At 39.6% G+C, this 26018-nt stretch overlaps 1 protein-coding gene across 8 annotated transcripts in view; it reads left to right on the top strand.

The window, feature by feature from the left end:
* tenm4 (teneurin transmembrane protein 4) overlaps positions 1-26018 on the top strand; it is a 165817-nt gene that overhangs the window by 119924 nt on the left and 19875 nt on the right. For 6 of the 8 annotated variants that reach the window (XM_080888551.1, XM_080888550.1, XM_080888547.1 and 3 more), the window contains 9 exons: positions 1367-1486; positions 4785-5046; positions 6363-6630; positions 6732-6875; positions 10640-10889; positions 11309-11329; positions 14796-15028; positions 15768-15922; positions 21209-22086. In XM_080888551.1, the coding sequence (XP_080744677.1) occupies positions 1367-1486; positions 4785-5046; positions 6363-6630; positions 6732-6875; positions 10640-10889; positions 11309-11329; positions 14796-15028; positions 15768-15922; positions 21209-22086 (2331 nt within the window). The remainder of the gene's footprint in view (positions 1-1366; positions 1487-4784; positions 5047-6362; positions 6631-6731; positions 6876-10639; positions 10890-11308; positions 11330-14795; positions 15029-15767; positions 15923-21208; positions 22087-26018) is intronic. The other 2 variants (XM_080888546.1, XM_080888548.1) reach the window with 1 other exon arrangement.

The following is a 26018-nucleotide window of genomic DNA, read 5'->3' as shown; positions in this document are numbered from 1 at the left end:
CATCCTCTTAGATATTTGGGTGTAAGCCCAAGGATTCAGAGCAGTATCTCCTTGCTTGTTTACAGCACAGTAGTGGACAGCGAAGGTCTTCTGAAGGAGACCTGGCCTAATTAACATAAAACAGGGTTCCTGGGGACCAGGATAGTGTAGGGTGAATGATCTTGCCTCTGGTAAGGACATGTTGAGGGCAGCTACTAACACGCTAGTGTTAATTGTTTCCAGTACGTGGCAGTGTTTAAGACCCAAATGTATTAAAAATAGCCATGGTCTAATGAAGAAGTGACAGTAAGGCATTTGTTAGGGGACCAATTTTTTGCAAACGACTACAGAAACAACGGCTGACCATGAGTCGGGCCTTGATAATGACGAGGGTAAGAGTCGACGAGGGAGACGTGCTACAGCAAGGTCTCAACTCATCAGTCCAGTAAGATTAGGAGGTGAATTTGGACGACTTCCCACTATTGATTGGTGGCGACTGATGATCAGATCTAATTTATGCAGCTTCTGGAGGCCTGATGTCAGTCTGGAAATCTGTTGAGGTCTTGATAATCAGCCAAGCAAGTCTTGCAATCTGCAGTCCTATTATTTCCCTCTCTGGCATTCTGTAATGGAAAAGATAATTCCTCTTTTTTAATTAGAGCAAAAGCAAAGTAAAGCTTCCTTATCTCATTATCCTTCCATTCTGGATGGAAAAACCCTTAGAGACACCCTAGGAGGTGTTAGTTTGTTGTGTTTCTGTTATGGCTATTTTATTGTGTACAGTATTTCTGTTTTGAGCAAATCCATACTGACTTTAATGTTTCTCCTCTCTGTTGATCTATTTCTAATGCTGAAAAGAAAAAAAAAATATTAATAGTAGTAGTAGGAGGGGGAGGAGGAGACAGAGTGTATTAGTATTAATATAAGTACGCTGAGATAGCGTCATTTTGTGTTATATAGAAAATCCACAATGTCAGTCTTAAGTGCTGGTGGTATGTGGTATCAATTGGTATCAATTCGTTTTCATTATTTTGACTTTTAGATAGAAGCAGATTAAAAAAGAAAAGGAAAAAAAGACCTTAAAAAACAGGAAATATGGGAACGAGCTATGGAATGGTATGCAGTAATGGGTCCTTTCTCCATAAACCAAGAATTCATTGTAGGCAGCATTAGTATTGTTGGTACATTCTATCTAACCTTTTAGCTTTGTTAAAATATGCTGTCTGAATGTTTTATCCATCCTCTTTTGCATATTTTAGCGTGGACAGAAATTATATAAATAAAACAAGATAATACAGGTTTTACTGCAGGACACCTGCTGTTAGCTTGTAATTATTTGTACTGCTATGCAATGAGCAATAATGCTGATCTTTTTCACTTCGTACAGCCATGCTTGTGTCATCCGTGGACAAGTCGTGACGTCAGACGGAACGCCACTGGTAGGAGTGAACATCAGCTTCATCAATAACCCATCTTATGGTTACACAATCACCAGGCAGGATGGAAGGTAAGAACCTGAGTCTTTATATCAAAGCACACGCAGAGAGTAAAGGATGCAGTAAAACCTCTCTCGCAGTTACCTAAAAATGCTGTACAGATAGTGATATTTAGATCATTGTCAAATACTTTTACAAAATCTTAACAATGGAAAGGGGGGGAAAAAACACAGTTGCCACAGCAAACTGTGCTGCCATTGATCTGCTTTGTGATTTCATTTGGTCCAATTTTGGAGTTCTCGGCTCAATTCCCAGAGAAATCAAACAAAGCCCTTCTGGTACACTCATAAGTTATGCTTCAGTAGCAGCAGGGTGGGGAAAGAATAAAATATGCCAATGCAAAGCATCTCACTGGAGCTATAAAACATTGTGCAGATGGACATTATTTATTCGACAATAGAAGATTAAGAGAATTAAGTGACACAGTTAGGTTTAGGTCACAGAAATGTGTTTGCGCTCCTTGTTTATCCTCTCTAAATAGTTTAATAATGCTTTTGCCATTTATGAAATGGTTTTTCTAATTAGTTGGATGTTATAATTATGACCATAAAATAATACGTAGTAATGTGACTGTCATAGATCATTACCACTTACTTCCTCAGACAATTCCACATATGTTCTGGCTGTTCAGGAAAGCAGGAAAAAAGCTATTTTGTTATTTTATTACAGCACCACTAAAAACCCTTTGGGGGAAGATAAATTGTTGTGGCAATGTGTTCTAAATAAGAAAGAGGAAAAAGTCTGAGTTCTCTGTGTAGCGTTCTTTGAGCGATGCTGTTCAGGCTGCTTTGGCATCAGGAGAGTTTCTCAGAGAAACAGAGAAAAACATCAAACTAGCTTCGGCGTGTTTCTTGGAGTGAAAGAGAAAAAAACTTGAGAATAAAATCTCTAATAATTTTCTCTCTTTTTCTTTTCATCTTAAATGTATTTGATAAGATTGTACAAGCATACAGTATACACTCACAACCCCCAGTCCCAGGTATCTCAGTGTTAGTAAGGCCTTGTGGCAAACCGAGCCCCTCTATCACAGCACAACATGAATTGGTGTTTGCTCTCCAAGCCCCACTTCTTCCTGGCACTTTTATCAGTCACTGACACTCTAAAGGCCCACATCTTTGCCGCTGGTTTGATCCTGATCATTCCTGCGTCCCCTCATTTCTTCCATCCTGTCGTTTTTCTCTCCCCTTTACTTTTACAAAAATCTCTCTTCTCTACTTCATCATCTTCACCTTCTTCACTCATTTCATCTGCTCTCCATCCCTTCACGCTGTCTTTCCTCTAATCTCTCATTGCCCATAAGCCTTTCCTTTCTGGGTACTGCTCTTTTACTTATTTCCCGTGCTTTCCTTGAGCCCAGGTCTCATGTCCTTTCCACTGCACTGACTTTCCTCATCTCTATCCTTTTTCCATTTATGCGTGTCCCATTTTTTTTCTTATGCATCAGTCACTTTTTTCTTTGCAAAGCTCCATACTCTTTTCTACCTTCCAGCATATGTGTAAACACTACTCCATCTCCCAGGTTCCCCTGTAAACATGCCCAGTCTCCTGCAACTCCCCTGCAATCACTGTAAACAGGCTCAGTGCAGCGTGAAATCAGAAATGCACCTGTTCAGCCACTTAGAAATGGGAAAGCTGTCTCAACTCATTTTTATGATGTGTTCTTTATTGTCCAAGGGCTTAGTTTTTTAAATTACCTTTTCCACTATCTGGGAAAGTTTTCAGGCCTAAACAAAAGAGGTTAGTTTAGTTTCTTTACAACTGTGTAGCTATTTTCTGATTGGCTGAGCATTAAGACAGACCTATTCGCTTTTAAGCTTTTCTCTATTAATGAGAAAAATGCTGACATGGGTTTAAGCTCATTACATTATTAGGGTACTTGTGAGCGTCTTTACGGGAGAACTTGTAGTTTTACAGTCTGTGTTTATTCTTACTAACTTTTTGCTCTGACCTTGGCTCACTTTAACCTAAGTAGACGTCATGCAGTCCATTATAAATATACTGTTATATTGCTCATTAGCTGGCAAATGAGTAAAAATGTAGTTAACTTTCTTAGTTTGATGCATTTCCAAAGGGCACAAGGCGGTAACCTTCTGTAGGTAATGTAATCATTTTGTTCCTTAAGGCTATTGTCATGATTGATAATAGCCAGTGAATCTCTTCATCGATCGCCTATGCTGCCCATGGTAGTCCAGAAGTATTTTGAGTTTGCGTAGCCCAAGCCTGCCAGGCATGCTACAGACTGAATGCAACTGCATGGGTACTGATGGATCACAGCTGCATGAGTACTACGAGAGCCTTGCTCTGCAGACTCGAGACTGATGAAGAAGCTCACTTTGCTTGCACCCAGCCAAGGGCAAAACATCAAGGGCGGACCAAGTTGTTGTTTATCACCACAGCCAATCAGATGTTTACCCTCAAGGGAAGTTAGACTGAGCGAGTTCTTTATATAGAAGCTTAAACCAAGAGGGAGTTTGCCCATTTTACATGGCACTATTTAAACTTACTTCTGTATCTGTAATTTGAGAAAAACTCTGAGTGTGTGTGTGTGAGAGAGAGTGTTTGCCTGTCCCAGGGGCCTGTAGGTGACCAGGTGCTAATTGGCTCTTAGAGAGAAGTGACAAAAGCTGCAAAAGTCCAGTCCAGGTGCAAGTACCATGCAGCAGTTAGAGGTGATGACGCTGCCAAAATGTAGCCTGTTTACTGAGACACAGTCAGGTCAGTCCAGAGGCAGAGACCCTTTAATGCAACAGCAGATGGGATTGCATTGCAGGGCTTTTAGACTGATGTTAGAGTGGACAGCCTTCGTCTAAGAGATCAATAAAGTACTGGCGGCTGCCTCCATCCCTCGGCACAAACCTCTCTCTCTCATTTACAGTACACATGTGAGCACAGGAGCAGCACATTACATGGTAATTGGAGTGAAACAGTCACGCCTGTAATCTGCTACTTTGCATTCTTCAAATAAAATGTTAAGATTATTAAACCAAGGAAACCTGCATTTTTACATTGTGATCTATAATCGTATTGTATCTGCTCCATTGTGTAACAGAGATGATTCAAAGCAGTTAAAAGCATCCTTTCTTTAACTTTTTAAAAAAATTAAATTTTGAATTTATTACTGATTAATCTCTTTTTTATCCTTTAAATAGAGAATAACAAATGTGTCGTGTTCACAACAGAGGCTTGATGCACAACACAAAACAAATAGTATAAATTGGGAATGGGAATTTTCACTGTATTTATTTTAATTCATCCAAAAGTAAGACAATCAGTTAATTTTCTTTGACATTGTGCACATCTGTGTTCCAGTTTTGACTTGGTGACCAATGGGGGCATAGCCATAGCCCTGCACTTTGAACGCGCTCCATTCATCACCCAGGAGCACACACTCTGGTTGCCATGGGGACGTTTCTTTGTCATGGATACCATCGTGATGCGGCATGAGGAGAATGACATCCCTAGCTGTGACCTGAGCAGCTTTACCAGGCCCAGCCCTGTAGTGTCCCCAGCGCCGCTCACCGCATTCGCTGGGTCCTGTGCTGAAAGAGGGAATGTTGTACCTGAAATCCAGGTGATGCTCTGTCCCTGCCCTGCAGGTTCTAATGCATATGGGTCTTCCTGTAAATGATTCATGCCGCACAGCTACAGACTATTTTTCAAGTATAAATATAACAGTGACTCAGTGCTTTAATTTTTATCACTCAAGTGTAATTGGCCTGTAAAATTTGGGTAATTCACAATATACGTTGTACCTAACTGCAGAGTGATGATTATTATCTTATCCACAGAAACAGTTGTTACTGTAGAGTAGTCATCCAGTTTATGCATATAAATACCTCTAGGAAGGATTTGCATCTTACAGTTATGCATACAAGTTTATCTACATGAGGCTTTTTGATGTAAGCATCTATTTGGACTTCTGTGTTGGTGACCTATGTTGTCGAACTGTTTGTGCGGCTCCTGTATTTCTAGCAGGTATCTCTGCACTTCTCTCATTACTCTGCCTCCCAGTTTGCTTCGTAAGATTTATGGCATATCAGGGAATTTAGTCTGAGTTGAGTTTATTTATAGTCGCCTTGTCTTTGCTGCTCCGTGTACAGGGACATCATCCCATTTACAGTTGTAAAAAGGAATCCTGATAAGTCAACCATGAATAGCTGCCCTGTTTGAATAATTAAAAAAAACACACATAAAAGTCATCTGACCTATAACAGTTAAAGTACTTGTTTTGATTAGTACTCTGAATCTTGTTTTGTACTATGGAAAGAGGCGATTCAATTATAGAAGACAGGAATTGGTTAACCAAACTACTGGTGTCGACCCTTGATCCTCATTGCGAACGCTCTACAGTCTATGAATGCTGACCCACTGTTGTTACAGGTCTGACCTCAGCTAAAATTTCTAAAGGCAACAGCATCTTACTAAGCTAACTTTTATTATTCTATATATTATTGGCCTTGGCAGCCTCTGAGCCCAAGAGCACACAGGTTACGCAACTGCGATATGGATTTCATAGAAAAGACTACCATCCTAATGGAGGACTTGCTATTTTGAAATCAATTATGGAAAATTCTCATTGGAATACATAATGAAGAAATTCTTCATCCTATGCCATGTAACGCATGAGCATAATTGTCCTCTAATTAGTGTTTCCAGTCTCCCTTGGGTCCATAGATGTGGTTGGAGGCAAGGCTAAAAAAATAATGGCTGCATTGGCCATTGACCAACAGACTGACAAGCTGATATTTTGTGTAAAACAAGAACAGCAAAAAAATAAAACAGTGGAACATTATTACCTCAAATGTGAGGACAGAATTTATAACATGTCACCTTCTGTCAGGATCGATGCTTTTCTATATTTAATAAGCTTTGTTTTTCTGTTCATAGTCTCTGGAGGAAGAAGTACCTATACCTGGAACGGAAATGAGACTCGGCTATTTAAGCAGCAGGACCCCAGGTTACAAGTCAGTGCTAAGGGTTACTCTCACCCACTCCTTAATCCCTTTTAACCTGATGAAAGTTCACCTCATGGTGGCTGTGGAAGGCAGGCTTTTCAGAAAGTGGTTTCCTGCAGCCCCAAATCTCTCGTATGACTTTGTGTGGGACAAGACAGATGTCTACAGCCAGAAGGTCTATGGCTTGTCCGAAGCTTTTGGTAAGCGATGACAAAAATTATTTTTGATTATACTGATATGATTTTCTTTTATCCAGAGAACACACATTTTTTTACTATTTTATCTTTGTTTTGTTCCATAGTTTCAGTTGGTTTTGAGTATGAGTCATGCCCAGACCTTATTCTATGGGAGAAGAGGACCGCTGTACTTACTGGCTACGAAACCATTGCCTCAAAACTGGGAGGGTGGACAATAGACAAGCACCATGCTTTAAATATCCAGAGTGGTGAGTCAGCCAGTTGTTCCTTTTCATATGTTTTTTGTTTTAATAACTTCTCTTTTTAAAAAAACTTGTTTTGGGGCATTTCATCTTTATTTTGGACAGTAACGTACTGTAGCCCTTGGACAAAAACAGAGTACAGTAGATGAAGGTGAAAAGAACTACATAAAGGAAACTGCCTGCACTTGCCTTTGGCATATCGGTCGCCTGCTAAGCCAGTGAGCTATGCCAGCACCCTTTCAACAGCTTCTTTATTAAAGTATTTGTGGAGATCAGGGAAATTTTTTTACTGCTATTGTTAATAATCATCATCATTACCATTGCATTAATCATACAGTTTACAGTATTGATATTGAATTCAGATGTTTAAACATATTGGTACCCAATTAGCCTTCAAAATATAACTTTATCCCACAACATATCTTAATTTTAAGAAGATGTACCTGGATCACGATCTATTGGTTCATTGTGGGGGTTTGTGCATTAATCTCAATCTCTTAATCTTGTTTCTTTTGAAAGCAGGTTAGGGTTATTTGTATTTTGGTTCCTCGCATTCTGCGTTACTTAACCTCTGCTAACTCCTTGTGTGTCAAGTTTTATTATATTGTTTGGAGTTCTAAGCTCTTATTCAGCTTCAGGTGTTTTCTGTTTGATTTGATTGTATAGTTTGTCCTTGTTTATTCACTTGAGGGTTCAAACTTTTTGCGCTCTTGTATTTTAAACCTTTAAGTTCTTGTCAAGTTTATGGAGTGTGTTATTTTGTTGTACTTTTCTCTGAGTTAGTTCCTGTTTTACTTTGGAAGTTAGTCTCCTGTGCTTTTTACTTCGCCTTGATTGTCTACACCTGTGTCGAGTTCGCCCCAGCTGTCTCCACTTCCCGAATCACCTCCATGTGTACAAATAATCCAGCCTTCCCCCTCAGTCTTTGTTGCAGTGTCTGTTAAGCTCCTCTAGTGTTTTTTTTTCTCCCCCCTCCATGGTCTCCTGGGTTTGTTTGGATTTTCTTGGCTTCTTATTTTTGGACTCTGTTTTTGAACTCTGCAACTGGCACACCTTCTGTTTAAACAGTCTGCATCCCGATTCTCCTCTGGGTCCTTGAACCTGCATCCATGACAGGCTGTGTTAATTTTTTTGTATTTGGTTCACCCATACTGTACACAGGCCTCTTAGAATACTGATTTAGTTGGATGATATATTGCCCCAGATATAACTGCGATAAATGATTATTGCTGATATAAACAGTTTATGCCACAAATAATATATTAATAGCATAGCAATGCAAGTGCGTCCTTCGAAGGCTGTTAAGATTTTAATGTTTAATGATATTCAGACAGCTGGAGTACTAAAATGTATATTCTAAAATATACATATGTCCACAAATAACAATATCCTCTTCTTCTTTTGTTTTCTGCTGTCACTTGGTATATGTCTGTGTGGGAGAGCCTCCACATGGTGAAACTCCCAACACAATGAACAGAGCAGAAGACAGAAGCAAGGCGAACAGAAATGACAGAAAAATATGTCTTGGATTTTTGTTCTTTTCACTTAGCTGCTGTTAAAAAACAAAACAAAACAAGACATCTAAGTCTTGTGATGGTAGTAAAAGCATAGGGTCACATTGGCAAAAATGTTGCTATCAGGACCCCATTTAAAAATAGTACATTTTGTACAAAAGTGTATATTTTAGGTTTGCCTGTCCTTTTTATATTTTGCGCGTCATCCTGAATGTGCCGAAAAGAGTAGATAAGAAGAAGTGCCACTGGTTCCACCACGTGCTTTAGACGATGCTTTTAATGTAACATAAAACTGTCCTCCCTGCCTGTAGCATTTTTAGGCTTTATTCCATTCAGCAGTGTCATGTAGCCCTTGATAGATCTCACTTTTTATTCCCTCCATCCGTTTTTAGGTGAGGGAGGTCAATTTTCTTATTGCCATCAAATAACTCCTAAAAGGCAGTAGTAGAAATAACTTTGTGCATCACCTGTCACTAGCTAGGCTTCAGTGTCTGTTTGTGTCTGGGAGGACTCATCAGAGGAGATGAAGCATACTTGAAAAGTGCTCACGAAGGTGGCATTTTGATCTGTCACGCTAAACCTGCTGAGCCTGAAAGTGGAGTCCAGACGAAGGCGAGAACTGCCCTCACCACCAGCACTGCCAGTTCCTCCAGTCACCCCCTCTTTTGGCACCTTCATGTCTTGTTCATGCCCAGCATTTTTAGAATCATCCCTAATTTAATTGCTATCAGCCTGCTACTCCCAGCAGCAGCAGCAGTCCCTAAGATTAAAATCACGTCCCAGGAAGGGGATGCTTGGCTGATCTCTTCTGATAGACCAAATGTTGTGCTGCTCAAAGATCTCAGGTCACTAAGTACCATCAGATGCAGCAAAACTAAGACAGGCATGCAGATGCTGAATTTCAAATATGATTACATTGATTGGGCAGCAGCAACATCTTTACATTTACATATTTGACAATTTTCCAAGAGCAGATTGGCAACACTAATGTTAAAAAAAAGTGTGCATGCAAGTACATATGTGAATGCTTGCACATCTGCTATATTTTTATTGATTTAATTTTGTTTGCCGCAAAGCTGGTGAAGATAGAAAAACAGGTAAAAAAAACAACAACAAATATATATATTCGTTTTCTTTTGGGTTTTCTTGTTTGGATTTCTTTTTTGTGATTGTGCCTGTGTGATAATTTTCTCGCTCCAAGAGATTATGCTTGTGCCAAGGGTTTCTTGGTTCCTATTTTGCTGTGAAATTGTGCCCGTGTTTTCATCCACCAAGACGACCTCCTATTGCAATCCCAGGCACTCAGTGCAATTTTCATGGCTCTAGTTAATAGAGGTACACACACAGTCCTATTTAAAATCACATCAAATGCTTATCTGTGTATTGACTTACACTTTCCCTTAAATCCTTCATCCAATATAGCTTTTAAACTGCATTAAGCTACCTTGAACCACTATTGAGACAGGAACGCAAAGAGTTAGAGCAGTGGAACAGGCTCAGCTCACCAAATTCCCATTGGTATCACGTTAGCATAAGCAAACTGCTTATCCATCAAGCAGAAATATGAAAGCATTCAGTACGAATCCCATTTTAATCCACTTGTTCTGAACTTCATTACACTCACATCAAGCCGCTCGAGGACCTTAATTGATCAATTAAATTTTATGACATGGAATTTTCAAAATTATTTATATGAACTTCTGTGCTGCTCAACGCCAGATTGGAAATCTATTCTCTATAGATTCTCTGTTCATCTGCAGATTACTGGAGGTGTTTTGGAGTGTGTCTTGACATGTTTTTTATTAAAATAAAACTTTACTTCATGGGTGAGTACAAAGGTGGTCTAATAAATTTGTTAAGCACTGTATAGAAATAATGCAAGTTAAATTGAGATGTATCAAAAGTATAATGACAAGATATATATATTTTTTTAGCTTTGTAGCTGTTGACACAGACTAGCATGTTCGGGTGGGATGGGTTTGTACACATCATTTCTCAGGGTTCTTTCAAACATGTAAATTTAATTAAATCAGGCAGTTTGTTATAGCTGGAAAAAAAAGTTTCAATACACTCCCCTAGTTTTTTTTTTTTTGGAAACACTGCTTTCAATGACAATTGGAAAAAAAGCTGGTTTAACTTAACCTCTAACCAAAATTGTAAAATGTTTTCCACTAACAGCTGGCCATGCTGCTTTGTGCTCACCCCCCTTGTTCTCCTTAACCTAAATAAGCTGTTTCTTTTCTGTACCCTCATCAGGTATTCTTCACATGGGCAACGGAGAGAACGTCTTCATCTCCCAGCAGCCTCCTGTAATCGGCAGCGTGATGGGGAATGGGCGGAGGCGCAGCATCTCCTGCCCTAGCTGTAATGGCCTTGCTGACGGAAACAAGCTGATGGCCCCTGTTGCTCTGGCTTGTGGCTCAGATGGAAGTCTTTACGTGGGTGACTTCAACTATGTGAGGAGGATTTTCACCACAGGGAATGTCACTAGCGTCCTGGAGCTCAGGTAACGGAAGAGTAGCCTACTTACTTTCGCTCAGGACCATGAGCTCAGATGGGCTTGTATACAGGTCATAAACCACAGAGGTCGATCGAGATAGACAGAAATGCCCTAAAGGCAAAGGATTGATGGTTCTGCCTCTCTGATTCACCTGTATCAGCTGGAGTTTGGATCTCATAAGGGACGTAGAGGATGTAATAAGGTCTTAACAGAAAATGTTAAGGAAAGATTAATTTCCTAATGCTCCCAAGGAGAAGGTTGAGTCGATTAAAAAAAAAAAAAAAAAAAAATTGAAATATTGTTTATTCATGCTTCCCTTTTGATTAAGAATGCCTACTACTTTTTAATTCCATCTACTATCAACTAACACTTTCTTTCCTTTCTCTTCCTTTCTCATTTCTGCTTCTTTTGGTAAACCTTCACAGAAATAAAGACTTCAGGCATAGGTAAGCCACACAGTATTTGCTAATTTTTAAAAAAGGGTACAGCCCAGTCACCAAATTAATAAAAATATATATATTTATCTTAATAAAGTTCGAGATATTGGTCTTTTTACACCTGCCAAACCTGTCAACAGCTGTCTATATCAGCTGATGTAAGTACAGCAGGTACCATTCTGTCAATATTAGAGTGAATGGTAAAAATTAAATGAGCTGAGTGATTATCGTTTTATACAATGTTTGCATTTTGTAGCTGCATTTGTTTTAATCTTCGGGGAAAATCTTCTCACTCCCTCTCATTCTCTCCAAAAACACCTGGAAAATGCTGGCCATATCCTACAATCTTGGTCTTTCCTCTTCCTATATTTTTTCTTGGATCTTTTTTCCCTTTTCCTGGTTCTGAAAACATTCAAAAGATGTTTTCACTCAAGAAACAATTCAAACTGTGGTTCATTTTCATTTGTTCTGAAAGATTTGTTTGGATTAAACCAGATAATTTACATGAAAGCACAGTTTATTAACTCTAAGTTTGCTTAATTTCTAGGCTTTCTCCTTAGTTCTTCTAAAATGAAATCATTTGGGAGCATTCGAGTTGTTAAAGAAGTGGGCAGCTGGGTGGGTGAGCATGCAACAATATGAGTGTAGAAGCCCAGGTTCAAGTCAGACCCTTGTCCATTTGCCACATACCTTCCCCTTTTCTACTTTCCTGTGTATCTTCAGTGCTCCACCAACCAATAAAGGCAAAAGTGCACCTCAAAAAAAAATTAACATTTCAGTATGGGACAGTTTTTGACAGTGTTGGAGAGTCTTAAATGTAATTTCATAATCGTAAAGAGAATATGTACTATACATATATATCCCTATTCATATAACATCTATTATAAAAGACAAGTTAACAGTAGTGCATGTTACAGGCAAATGATTGCAGGATTAAACAGAAGATAATGTCTCATTTGGTGTGCATGCCTAGCTACAGTAGCTGATTCTGCTAAAATGGCAACTCAGTGTTGATTTTATCACTGGCTTAAGATACAGAGACTTTATTTTCCATGGCAGGTGGTGGCAAGGGAAATCTCTGTGTGCTGTCTTTAGATACTGTGTCTCAGGCAAAGGGCTATTGATTGATTTTCTATCACAGGGTCATGACTTTAGCTGGGGAACAGTTAGTCAACTTGTGGATGAAAAGCCTTGTGATGCTGGTCACTGGCCTCTGTTTCCAAGAGGATGAACATACTAACAAAAAACTCAGAATCTCTCTTTCTTGCTTTTTTCTGTATCTGTCTTCTGCATAACAGAAATATTACTTTTATTATGCTTCTGTACATTAACTTAGACATCGCATAGATTTCTTTGCTAGAACAAGACACATCAGAGCCCCGTCCCTCAGCACACCAAACACATTTGCATATTGAAAAGGAGATTTGCCCAGGAAAACACAGCATGTGTCTGTATAAAATGGGCGGCTGCCTCCTGTTCATGTGTGAGTTAGCGATAGGAGTGGGAGGTGGGTGATGTTACTGCAGTGTTCATTGACCCCCTACTAAGGATGTCCCAATCCGCTCCAACCATTTCCACGACGCCATGCCGCAAAATCCAATTATCTTCTACAAACTAGATGTTGTCAGTGAATATAGATGGGGTATATGGCCATAGCTCAAGGTCAGAGAATAACACCTCATAGTTTCAAACACTATGGGGGACCAACACTGTTTTACATGCACCTAGGAGCTGATAAGGTATCAGCTGATTGCACATGGCAGATAGAATGCAAAGCCAGTCATTGAGATTTGCCATTGACCTACTCTCAGACAGCAGTCGTTTCTCTAAGCCAGCCAATTGTACCTGGAGTATACTGAAGTGCATCATATCAGTCAACTAGGTCAGCGGGCAGTTTGTGACATGTGTGCCTGAGGTTTGCTGCAAAGCCCTGTCATCACTGATTCATTGAAGGTCAATTGTCACCTAAAATTATGTACTGGAGACGACAATTCCACACACCCACTTGTCTTTCTTCTCGTTGTGTGTTAAAAATGTACGCTTTGGCACTGTCACACTGACCATAAACCCCTAAAAGAACCCTGAAGGTTATATTTGAAATACTGTCTTAATCCACTTTGAATGATGTCCAGCTGACAGGGTTTTCCATAATGCTTATCAGGTCTGGCAGAACTGTGCTGTATCCTGCTCTTATACATCTGGTCATCTTTAAGGTGGCAGCAAACTCATTGCTAAGCTGGTTACGTGTTCCTTTGTTTTGTTTTTCTCCTAAATTAGTAGTAGAATTAGTCAACAGACAGTTAAAATGTGACTTTTTAATAATTTATTTTTATTTTGATGTAAGCTTTTAATTTAACTTTCAGTTTTCTGGATTTGTCTGATTTTTTTTTCATACATTTTCTGACATGAACTAACAAATAAAGTGTGTCAGTCAGCACTTGAAAAGAAAAGACCTTTAACCTCAGTAACATTTATGTAATGAATCATATTTATGGAAGCAGAGCCAAGGCTGTAAAATCACTTTAAAATAACACGGTTTAAGAAGTTTCTAGCATCTGGCATGTGCATAGTAAAATGTAATTGGTCTTGCTTCCAATCTCCCATGCTTTGATTTATCACCGTGAGCTTATGTTTATAGTAAGCAGAAGTGTAATTTTAATGGAAATATTATTCTTTGTCATCCTAATTTGCACTGCTGTGGATTTGTCTACAGCTATCTGTGTTTTCTGTCACCTATCCTGACTGGAGTACATCAGTAGGTTGGATGCATCCTGCCGCAGCAGGATTGGTTATATTTGGTTCTATTGTCTTGTCTGTCAGGTTGGGCAACCTCCTGTGGATATGTTTGTATGGATGTGAAGGATGGCATTGTTGACTTGGCTGGGATTTTAATAGGATATTTTTCTGTGCTAGAATATCAGCCTGATGGATGCATAATGTGTTTGGATCCCTAGTTCAGTCATGCATTTTTGTTTGTATTTTTAAAAAGTTCCAAAGTAAAATAAAAAACATAATTATTTGTATCGATTTCAGCTTATATCAAAGGAATTTCTCAGGTCATAAATTTTAGCACCACTCCCCACCCTTAATTTCTCTACTACATTACTATTTCTTCAATAATATGTGCACTATTACACACACACTCACACACTGTATTTAAAGGTCGACACAGACATATAGATGTAGATACACTGGTAATTTCACTCCCTTTTCAAAACACGCTTTTCTTACTAAGCTGACTGCGTGAGTCCTAAGCCGCATTATTATGTCATGTTTAATCTCATTTTTATTTTAGCATGTTTAATCTCATTCTGTTTTCTTTGTCCTGGGTATAAACTGTAATTGTGCCCAATTGACTCTCTAAATGGCTTTTGAATCCATTTTAATTGTATTACACAGTGTTTCTTATTGAAAGAGCTGTAGCCCTTCCAGCTTTATTGACTTGAGCCTCTTCCTCTCTTTTCCCTCCTATCAGCAACAGCCCTGCACATAAGTACTACCTGGCCACCAGTCCAGTGAACAATGCCGTGTACCTTTCAGACACCAGCAGCAGGAAAGTGTTCAAGGTTAAATCGCTGAATGTTGTGAAAGATGTGGCCAAGAATCTGGAGCTGGTGGCAGGCACTGGTGACCAGTGTCTCCCATATGATGACGCTCGCTGCGGGGATGGAGGAAAGGCTGTTGAGGCCACCCTTACTAACCCCAGAGGTATTGCATAGATGTTATTAAAATTGATATAGTTTCAAGTCAGTTGTCAGTTTGTTTTTGTTTTTTTTTTCTAACCTTTTCTGAAGTAAGCTTTTGCCTTCAGCTGTAACCCCAAATGTGCAGCTAACTAGCTAGTTATTTTTAACAGCATGTCTTTCTGTGAGTTTCCGGGATCTTTTTTGTGTTGCTTCCATATGGGCATGAAGCATTAGTCATTCAATCACATGCTTATTCTTTGTCCTCTACTGTGATGCCATTATGAGTCATATTTGCTGAAAGAGCCCCTGTGAAATGTGCATATCTATAGCCGTGCTTTGCATTGAAAAAGAGAGCGGTTTGCTGTAATTACTGAAAATATGAGGTCCATATTTCTTTCAATGATATTTGTCAGACTTCAGAGAAGTAGAAAAATACAGAGACTTGCTAGGCTTACTAAGCTTCATTGTTGTTTGAGGCTGATAGCAAGAGAGAAAGACATTGATGAAGTTTTCCCCATAATTGAATCAATACTTACAATACTCCTCATCTATTTTGATGTTTCTATTGTTCTTCTTTATTGATTAAAAAAAAAATCAATCCTACCATTAATTTTCATTGTCATGATTAGTCTTTCATTTTATTGCAGTGAACTGTCCTTAATTGTGATTTGGTGGGGCTCTGTGCTCACATTAAGTAACAGATAAACAGAATAATTTAAGGATATTTCCCTCTTCTTCTCATTGTGTGACTTTATCTGCAGGCATTACCGTGGATAAGTACGGCGTAATCTTCTTTGTGGATGGGACCATGATTCGCAGGATTGATCAGAATGGTATCATCTCCACCCTTCTGGGATTCAATGACCTGACCTCTGCCCGACCTCTCAGCTGTGATGCTGTGATGGACATCTCTCAGGTATGACCTCTCTGGAACTGTGCACTGACCTGTGCTTTCCTCTCTCTCAACCTACATCTGTCTCCTTGAATGACCCTTGTTTTCAGGGTGCTTACACCTCCACATCAGCTGGTATTTCTGCAGCTTGATTCTCCAAGCCTGCATCTAGTACTGTAGGCCTTGGTTTAGATATGGTACCGTATTTTCACGACCATAAGACGCACTGTGCTAAAAGGTGCAGTCTCAGTTATGTGTGCCATTACTGTATTTAACACACACATAAGGCGCACTGGATCATAGGGCGCATACAAGTACCGTATGCGTATTTAAAAATAAAGCGGGAGCAAACCTGAGTTCGGTACCTTACTCACATTTTTATTACCAGTAATCGTCATCATCAACAACACACAAGCATACAAGTGTGCGTATTTAAAAATAAAGCAGGAGCAAAACAAAGTTTGGTACTCACATTTTTATCATCAATCAAACCCATCGAAGTCCTCATCCTCTGGGTCTGAATTGAACAGCTGCGCTAAATCTCCATCAAACATGCCAAGTTCACTTTCTTCACTGTCAGAGTCACTTTCCGTGCCGTGCGGCTCCTCGGAAATGATGCCGGCTTTTGCGAAAGCTCGAACAACAGTGCCAGCAGACATGTTAGCCCAAGCATCTACAATCCATTGGCAAATTGTGGCGTAACTCGCCGGGCGCTGCCTTCCACTCTTGGTGAAACTGTGGTCTCCATCCGTCATCCATCGCTGGATGTGTTTGTCGCCGATGTGTTTGCTGCAGTAGGAGCGGAAGATGGCCAGCTTTTCCTTATAATCCGCTGGAAGTTGCTGCGCTACCGTAGTCCTGGTCCGGATGGAAAAATGGCACCGTTTCATAAAAAGTGAAAGTGAAACTGCTTTTAGCCGAATGGTGACCGTCGAAACGCTTCTCCCGCTCGTTCTTTGCTCGATGATCCACCGCTCGAGTCTTTCCTCCAATTCGGGCCACCTCGCCTTATGTCCGCGGAAACTCAACTGCGTTTTCTTGACCTGCCGGAGCTTGTTTTCTAGCTTCCTCCATTTGCGAACCATCGATTCGTTAATCTTAAATTCTCTCGCCGCTGCTCGATTTCCATGTTCCTCCGCGTAGCTGATGGCCTTCAGTTTAAACTGTGCTTCGTAAGCGTGTCTCTTTGCCACTTTCAGGGTTGTTAAAACAACGATGTCCTGCATAACGCACATACCTGTTCTTTTATACAGGTATGTGCGATAAAGTCAACGCACACACTTCACCCTTTAGCGTTCTCATGGTGTTCTCTACTACGTCCTCCTTACAACACACAGGGCGCACTGCGCTATAGGGCGCGCCGTACTTTTTGAAGAAAATCTAAGACTTTTAAGTGCGCCTTATGGTTGTGAAAATACGGTATATAGCCACAAGACTTTCTAAAAGATTCAATATTTTCTTTTTTTCCTGTGTGCAGTTTATTTCAGCAAATTTTTGGTCCTATGATTCATCGTAAATGATAAAATACTTCAGGTCAGTTTAGATATTTTTTGACCCACAGGAGGAAATTCATTTTGCAGCAGGATGAAAAAAATATGTAAATAGGACAAGAAAACATTGTAGACTTTGTAGTTAATCAAGAGACAGTTTCAGGGAAACACACTGAAAACTTTTACTGCACCTATTTTTTTTTTCTACAAAACTTGCCTTTCTGACCTGAGAGGTCAATTCTATTAACCAAAGGATTATCTGTTAAGATTCAATTGCATAGTTTTCACTGGTGCTGTAGGATTATGAACTTGAGAAAGCAACACACAATCAAAGCCGTGCAAGCCTGGTGAAAGCTAAAATCACCTCACAGTTAAAAAGCAGATACAAATAAAAACTGAAAATGAGCAGTTAATTGGGCTCAGTCCAGGCTTGGGCCTTCCAAAGTATCTGCACTAAGCATTTTAAAGGAGTACAGGACCATGCTGAAAACAGTAGCATTGTGGTTTTTGTAGCGCCGATTTCCTAAATGCAGAGTGCCAGTGACCTACAGCTTTAGGGGAATGATAAGAATGACCTTTAACCTCAGTGGTTTTGACTTCATGCACAGATCTTCACTCTGACGCACATGAACACATGTATACATACACACACACACACACACACTACGCAGAACACATCCCCCAGGCAAGGACACTGCACTGAGGTCACTCTGTGGCTCACTGACTTCCCATTTGGAGGTGACAAGGCAGACTTTTAGCATACATAGCTGTTTTTGCCTCCTTGACAGTCCTACCCAGTAGTAAATAAAATCCCCTACAAAATGTATCTTTTTAATTTGTATATGCCATCTACATGATTCATAACTGTTTCAGTTTTACTTCCATGAATTGAGCATTTTGAGGCTTGGTTATTGAACTTGATTGAGGTCCAAGCCCAGCTCAGTATGCATGCAATCATTTGTTTCTTTCCTCTTTGTGTATTTTGTTGAGTATGGATGCAGGATACAGGTCTTCTGCTTTCTGTGGGGAGTTTTCTGTGTGTGAATGATGTATTCAGTGGAGGAAGCAAAGGCTCTAGCTGCCCATTTGCAGCCCTAGGGGGAACTTCATCCCCCTCCTGACCTCCGCTTGCTGCTCCTTTACCTTGTCGCACACACAAGTGCCTATGGATGCTCACCATCCCAGTTCCACAAATACGAGGACACAGGCAGACTGACTGCAGTTCTACAATGATGACAAATCACACAAGCATTGCCAGAGACACTCAGACAGTAAAAAGCATCCATTAAAAATTAATCCAGAGCTTCCTTCTTCAAACACTCCCCAACCCCTCACTTAGAACCTGACTTTCTCTGGAGAAGGCTCATCACAGTGGTCATTACTTTTGCTTTACCACACCTGGCACACCAAGGCAAGAAATAACATTAGATTTCTTTCTCTCCTCTGATGAGGTCGTTGTTATCTTACTTTGCTATCTGTGTAGTGAGCAAGCTACAGCTAAATTCTCTCTTAATTCAGTGTATACCTCTGTAACCTTTCGTTTAACTTTTGATTATCAAGCAAAATGACAATATTTTGACCTCATATATGTTTTTTTCTTTCTTTCTACCAAGGCCTTGGGTCGTTCCTGTCTTAGAAGTATCTTCCATTTTCCTTCCATTTTTCTTCTTTAAAGTCTTGGAAAATTTCGCTGCATTCCCCGCTGAGCTTAAATGCAGGAAAATCATGTCTTAAAACAAGATCACTCAAACATATTTCAGGGGTGTTAGCAGCTTCAGAAAGCTTTATCTAGAGTATGACTGTGACATTCAATTCAAATCTGAGAGGGACTTCAAATAATGACATATTACTCTTCTTGAGGCAAGCATCATGCTGTTACTAGCAAAGAGTGCAGCGATTACTAATGGAACATGTCATTATAATTCTTAATACAATTTCCATTTCATTTAAAATAGTTTGATGTTGTGTACAAATCTACGGCTCGCTTTCTCAGCTGTTGAGCATGTTTTGGTTTTCTTCCTGTTAGCGGCTTTGTCTAGCAGGCGCTTCTGACAGCATCCCCACTGTATAAAAGGGAGGGTATGATCTGGTTACAGCATATGGGACAGCAGCTCGGGAAATATCCCCTCATCAGTCAGAGTGGCGTGAAAACCTCCTTACAGGCAGCTCCCAGGAGCCACTCCACACTTGGCTCATGAAATATTTAACCAGCAGCGTTGACAAGAAATAGGTTTTAAGAAATTGAAAGTCTACCCTTCATTATCCAAGTAAATGCATTTTCTGCTTACTGAGAGATGACATGTATCCACTAGTCTCCTGTTTGTCGTATGTAGCCAAAGGATACATCCTGTTATATAAACCTCTTCCATTATGTGGCAGATGATAGGAGGTTTATAGGATGTGAGGTGTGTAATGCTCAAATCTGTTTTTCAATTACAGGTGGGCGGGTGCCCCACTTTTAAAAGGACGTGAGTTCAAGAATATGAACAGAGCAAAAAGTTTAGAATCATTCAGATCATTATTGCCACAGAATGTCACTGTTTCAATGTTAACTTTTAAATTAGAACATTAGGGATATGTGGAGATAACAAGGAAGGAAAAGGCACAATATAGCTAATGTCTAAAAGCTGTCTGAATTTTATTTTGTGCATTTTGTTCTGTGCAATCCACATTTTAAAAGAAAAAGGGAATTATAGGGCTAACTGTTTTTATATTCCTAGAAATTTTAAGAAACCTGCTTTTTTTATTGCAATGTATTTGTCCAATGTGCTGTTTAATCCCAGACAGTTGGAGAAAGCCTACTACATGGCCAAGGTGCATAGTGTCTGTGCATAATACAGTCAAAATGTTTCATTGTGTCTTTCAGCTGTCTACTTACTTGACTTAATAATATATTAATATGGTAGTCAGCCATTTTAGCTCATGCCTAAGTGCTGTATGCTTGGGTGTTTTATCAGTAGTATATTGCAGAAATAAAAATATATGCAATTTCTAGCTCTTTATTGCTAATTATTAAGCCTTGATAACTTTCCTCCTGTTTCTACTTTCTAGTTGTCTCTAAGTGACCAAACAAAAGAAAGGGTCCTTTGTGTAAAATCTTACCTTAAATCTGAGTCTGTCTTTGCATTTTGGTCCAGGTTTTAATCAGTTTCCTTTGTTGGAACTCCAAGGCTTCTATTGAAATATTGCACTTCATATTATGTTTCTAAGAGATCCCACTGGGATCATAAGTGAGAGGGAGACCAGTAAATTGGATGAAGCCAATCATTCCAATTTGTTAAAAGCCTGATGCATTGTTAGCAGAACAATAAGTCATAATTTAGGAGGCCAGAGACAGAGTAGGCTTTCATTTGATAAGTGTGCTCCAGTTTCTTTTCAAGGACTCATGCAATCTCTTGTCATTACAAAATTAATAACCCAAAGCAAGGAAAAACAGCGACTTGGGTGAAGGATGCAGAAGCCTTGTCCTTAAGTGTTCACAGTTCTCATGAACCATCCCAGTGTGCTCTTTTCAGTTAATCCTATCATTTGTATGATTTCTTCTCACACTGCCCTTCTTCACCACTGTTGTTATCATCTGCAATCTTACAATCATGTTTTTGTGTATCACCTTTTAAAAGTACATCAGCTATTTTCCTCCTCATCAGATAATAAATCGTTTAAAAATGTTTTTACTTACAGCTTAAGCTATAAAAATAATCACGCTGTTTTCCTTTCAGGCTCTTTTCCACATAGAAATCGAAAACTGTAGATCAATAAAAGTATGGTATATTTCTTTGGTACCTAAGGATTATATTTTTGTGTGTCTTTTTCCTCGCAGGTGCGCCTTGAGTGGCCTACAGACTTGGCAGTGAATCCAATGGACAACTCTCTATATGTTCTGGACAATAATGTAGTACTCCAGATCTCTGAAAACCACCAAGTCCGTATTGTAGCAGGCCGTCCTATGCACTGTCAAGTGCCTGGGATTGACCATTTCCTCTTGAGCAAAGTTGCCATCCATGCCACCCTCGAGTCAGCTAATGCCCTAGCTGTGTCTCACAATGGTGTTTTGTACATTGCTGAGTCAGATGAAAAGAAAATAAACCGAGTCAGACAGGTGTCCACAAATGGAGAGATCTCCTTGGTTGCAGGGGCACCAAGTGGCTGTGACTGCAAGAACGATGCCAACTGCGATTGTTACTCTGGAGATGAAGGCTATGCCAAAGATGCTAAACTGAATGCACCATCTTCCCTGGCAGTATGTCCAGATGGAGATCTTTACATTGCAGATCTGGGCAACATCCGTATACGCTATGTGCGCAAGAACAAGCCTTTTCTGAATCCCCTCAGTATGTATGAGGTGTCCTCTCCCATTAATGATGAACTCTATCTGTTTGACTCCAATGGCAGCCACATTTTTACCCAAAGTCTAACTACAGGAGACTATCTCTACAATTTGACATACACGGGATCAGGAGATCTAAGCAGCATTACTGATAAGAACAAAAACACAGTGATCATCAGAAGAGACACAACAGGAATGCCTCTGTGGCTAATGGTCCCTGATGGACAGACCTTCTGGTTCACCATTGGCACTAACAGTGCCCTTAAAACTGTTGCTGCCCAGGGTCAAGAGCTAGCTGTAATGACGTACCATGGAAGCTCGGGACTGTTAGCAACTAAGACAAATGAAAATGGATGGACAACATTCTTTGAGTAAGTAATATGAAGAAACACCTTTCTAATCATTTTACCTAAAAGTCTGGATCCAATTTGAGCTGATAACTGCATCAAAGCAAAGAAGCTTAAAGATCTGTTTAATCTGTTAATTCAGATATGCAGATTGGACAGTTTTGTTTAGGTTTTTTTTCCTGGAGTATCTGAACTAAGAGCACTGAATTCATTATATCACTGAATGCTTTAGTGAATTAATGTTTGCAGTCAAAGAGCTCCTTGGCATGTGAGTTTAGTATTTTGGCATATGAGTTCACTTCTTATGGCTGGATGTCTATGTCACTCAGAATACAAGACCTGCGGAAGGATGGGTGTAATCCTATTTGCTGTTATCATACCAAATAGGATTACTGGATGATATGTTACTCATCTGTGCCCTTGCTTGCAGACTGGAGATCATCACTTGTTTGGAGTTGTTGGGTACAGGAACAGCGTGTATCTATTGAGTAGTACAAAATGTATATTCACATGACTGGGATGCACCCCAGAAATATAAGCATAGTTGAATAGCCAAAGATTTTAATTAAATCAGGCAAAGCATACCTTGTGAGGAAACGACGGAAAACACTCCCACAGTTTAGGATTTCATGTTCTTGTGACTTGCATGAAGCAATCTGTCCCTTAGCTTAATGTACCAGGGGATACTATGCTAACTGGATGTCATTCCAAAAAGTGTGATTAAGCAGATTGGCTGGTCAGACATCTGTTACACCTCGCTGGAGGAATATAACTCTGACACATAATCAGACGCTCTGTTTAATATGAGCAGACATTTATCACCTGTGTTTGATTTGGTTGTCATCTGATGGTTACACTGGAAAAAAAAAAAAAGTGGAAAGGTGCAGTGAAAACAGCACTAATGCAGCCATGCATAGGCGTTTCTCGAGGTAGACTGAATTCCCTGAGGCTCAGACAAATTTAGTGGGTGTTTGGAATTCTGAATGATTTCTCTATGACGTTCTGTAAAATGGCTTCTTTTATTTTTTAGGTTCTAGCATGCGTGTCTTATTTTGAAAGAAATGTTTACGCGTTACCATAGCGACCAGAGAGCATTAAGGGGCAGAGGGGAGGATGTTTCTCTCAATGTTGTTGGCGTATTTCAGGAGGACGCGGCTAATAAAGTTACACAATTACACAGTGGATTCACGTTAATTATTATATTTACAAAATACCACAGTTTTGTCTTAGTCGTAGCATTTTATTTTGTTGTGTTTATCCGCGACACCTTAAAGGCTGGTCCGTGAAAATATTGTCTGACATTAAACCAGTACGTGGTCCAAAAAAGATTGGGGACCGCTGATTTAGGTGATAAAACCTATCGCTCATGCACCACATTGTTATTTTACTGCGGTAAATAATAATATATTATTTTCTACAGGCAGAAGATATTCTGAGTGGTTACCTTTGTCTTATGATGATGACAATGATCTGTGATAGGATGACAGTGCTCCACTCCATAAGGCATGTGAGGCTACTGAGGGGTTTGAGCAGCAAGACCATTTTATGATTCATATAATAATCATATGGCATTTGCAATCACCCGATCGCAGCCTAGTTGAACACATTTTACAGCTTCTGGCAGCACATGGTGGCCCACCGCCTTCATAAGACACTTTGTGATGTTGGTAGAGTAAAACAAAATTGTTATACATGTCAAAATACTTGGAATAAAATGAAGTCCATGTATTATTTCATTTCCTGTCTTTCCCTTTCAAATTAAGCAATGAAGCTTTGTATTTACCTACAAGCAAATCATTTGATCCATGCTTTTTTTTTTTTTTTACACCCAATAAACAGGGTTTTGTTTTTCTTGAATAATTAGCTTTAAAGGTCATTTCATCACCTGAGGGTCAAAACTGTAATTTGCTACCATCAGAACCTCTATTTATCTCTGCCCACCAAAGTTCACTGCTAATCATTTCACCCATATTAATTAATGTGTACTTACATTCCATGCTTCGTGGATCAAAATTAATTTGAATGAACGAAGAAAAAAAAAACCAATAGATTGACTAGAGAACAAAAGACATCTGCCACACTGTCTTTCTGTTGTAACCCCTGGAAACCACATTTGTACAACAGTTACTGCACACACAAACGGTCCGCAGGCCTTAAATTTATGTTGTAATGATAAGTGCTTCTGCTTAAGGGTTGTTCCAAATCATGATGAATTATAAAACACCTAAATATTCTTTTATCGTTTATTTAAGACGGTAGAAGAAAAAAAAATGTGCCTTACCCACTGGGTTTTAACAAATGTTCTTTAGTTATATCTGTAAGTTATCAGTCACACATGCTCAGAAATTCTCAGGCAGCAAGACAAATTGAAAATATGAGCGGAAGTTAGGTATGCTGGGGGTGATGCCGATATGAAGTGTTCAGCCTATTGTTGGGGCCCAGCGTGAAAGGTCATAGAGCTAGCATGTGACACAGAGGTGATGCGATCCGAATAGACTTGTGGCCAACCAGAGGGAAACTGCTCCTGTCCTTCTGCTGAGCACCCTGCCCCTGTGTGCCCCTCTTGTCGAAAGAAAGCAAAGTAATAGGCAGCTGAGCTGAAGCAGGCCAAAACCATTAGAGCTCAGCGGTGGAGCTCAAGGAATGGAACTAGCTTAAGGCCCTAATTGAGACATAGAGAGTTTGGGTCAGTGATCAAGCTGGGGCTTGTAGTGTTGCTCTTGAATGAGATTTCTGTCTTGTGGACTGAGTCTTTTGTGCAGAGGTGAAGGCAAACAGGAACGCTTGGTCAAATAAATGGAACCATTAAAAGTAGTATGGTGCAGATAACTTGCAGTGCTTTCACTGCAAAAACTTTTGATTGCATGATGGACACAAGGAGAATTTCTTGCTGATAGTATATGAGCAGTATCAAAAGAAATCAAAGGCTTAGATATAAATTACTCTGCTATTTAGTATTTCCTGAAGTGGAAGACTTGGCTTGAAATGTATCTATGAATCCCAGTCCCTAGTACAGTTGAGATCAGATAGCATTTATCTCTGGGAGATGATTCCTCTCCCACTCTTCCTTTCCATATTGGATATTTGAGATGGCAGCGCTGAGGAAATATCTGTAAACCAGCACCCGCCATCTCATTTATTAGAGGCTTTATTATGGCAGGCAGCAACATCGAAGAGGCTTTCCAATCTGTATTCAATGTGCAGATAAAAGTCTTCTTTCTAAGTAATGTACCGTTCACTCGCTTCAATTCTGGAACACTGAAAATCTGAAAGATTTAAAATTGTTCTATGCTGATGTGCTCTCTGAGCAAAATGAAACAATCTGGCCACTCATGTTCCTGTATGTGATGAACTGACTGATCTATAAGCTAGGAAGATGCTGCATCTCTCTAAGGATTCACACCTCAGCGCCCCTATTTCATAGGCTGTATAATGAGATTAGGCAATATCGCTAATCTTTTAAGCTAATAAGCAGTTTTCCAAATGTAAAAAAGGTGTTTGCTTTCTCATCTTAATCATTTTTTTAAAATCTATTGCATATTTATAGTATATTTTTCCTTCCCACTGTCGCTAAGTGCTCGCTCAAAGGGGCTTATTTGATTGTTGGGGTTTTCTCCGTATTATTGTAGGGTTTTTTCCTTGCTATACAAATTGCCTTGAGCTAACTACTGTTGTGATATGATGCTAGAATAGAATTAAAATGAATACTTGTTTTTAAGTTGCAGTGAGAAGTATTGATATTAACGCCCCATTCACATTTTGTTGAAAGGGCTAGAAAAGGACAAAGCTGCTTAGTTTGTTGGTGCACCCACTCCTTGTTTGTGAATAGAAAATTGCAGGAGATATTTTTCAAAAGCTATGCTGATTGTGCTTCGATGATTACAGATGATAGCTCTGAAATCCCATGTATTACCTCAGGTTGCCAGCACTGATGGATTTGCTGCTGTGTTTACTGC

Source organism: Rhamphochromis sp. 'chilingali' (genome assembly GCF_963969265.1).
Source record: "Rhamphochromis sp. 'chilingali' genome assembly, chromosome: 8".
NCBI classification, from domain to species: domain Eukaryota; kingdom Metazoa; phylum Chordata; class Actinopteri; order Cichliformes; family Cichlidae; genus Rhamphochromis; species Rhamphochromis sp. 'chilingali'.
This window is presented reverse-complemented; position numbering and strand designations above follow the sequence as displayed.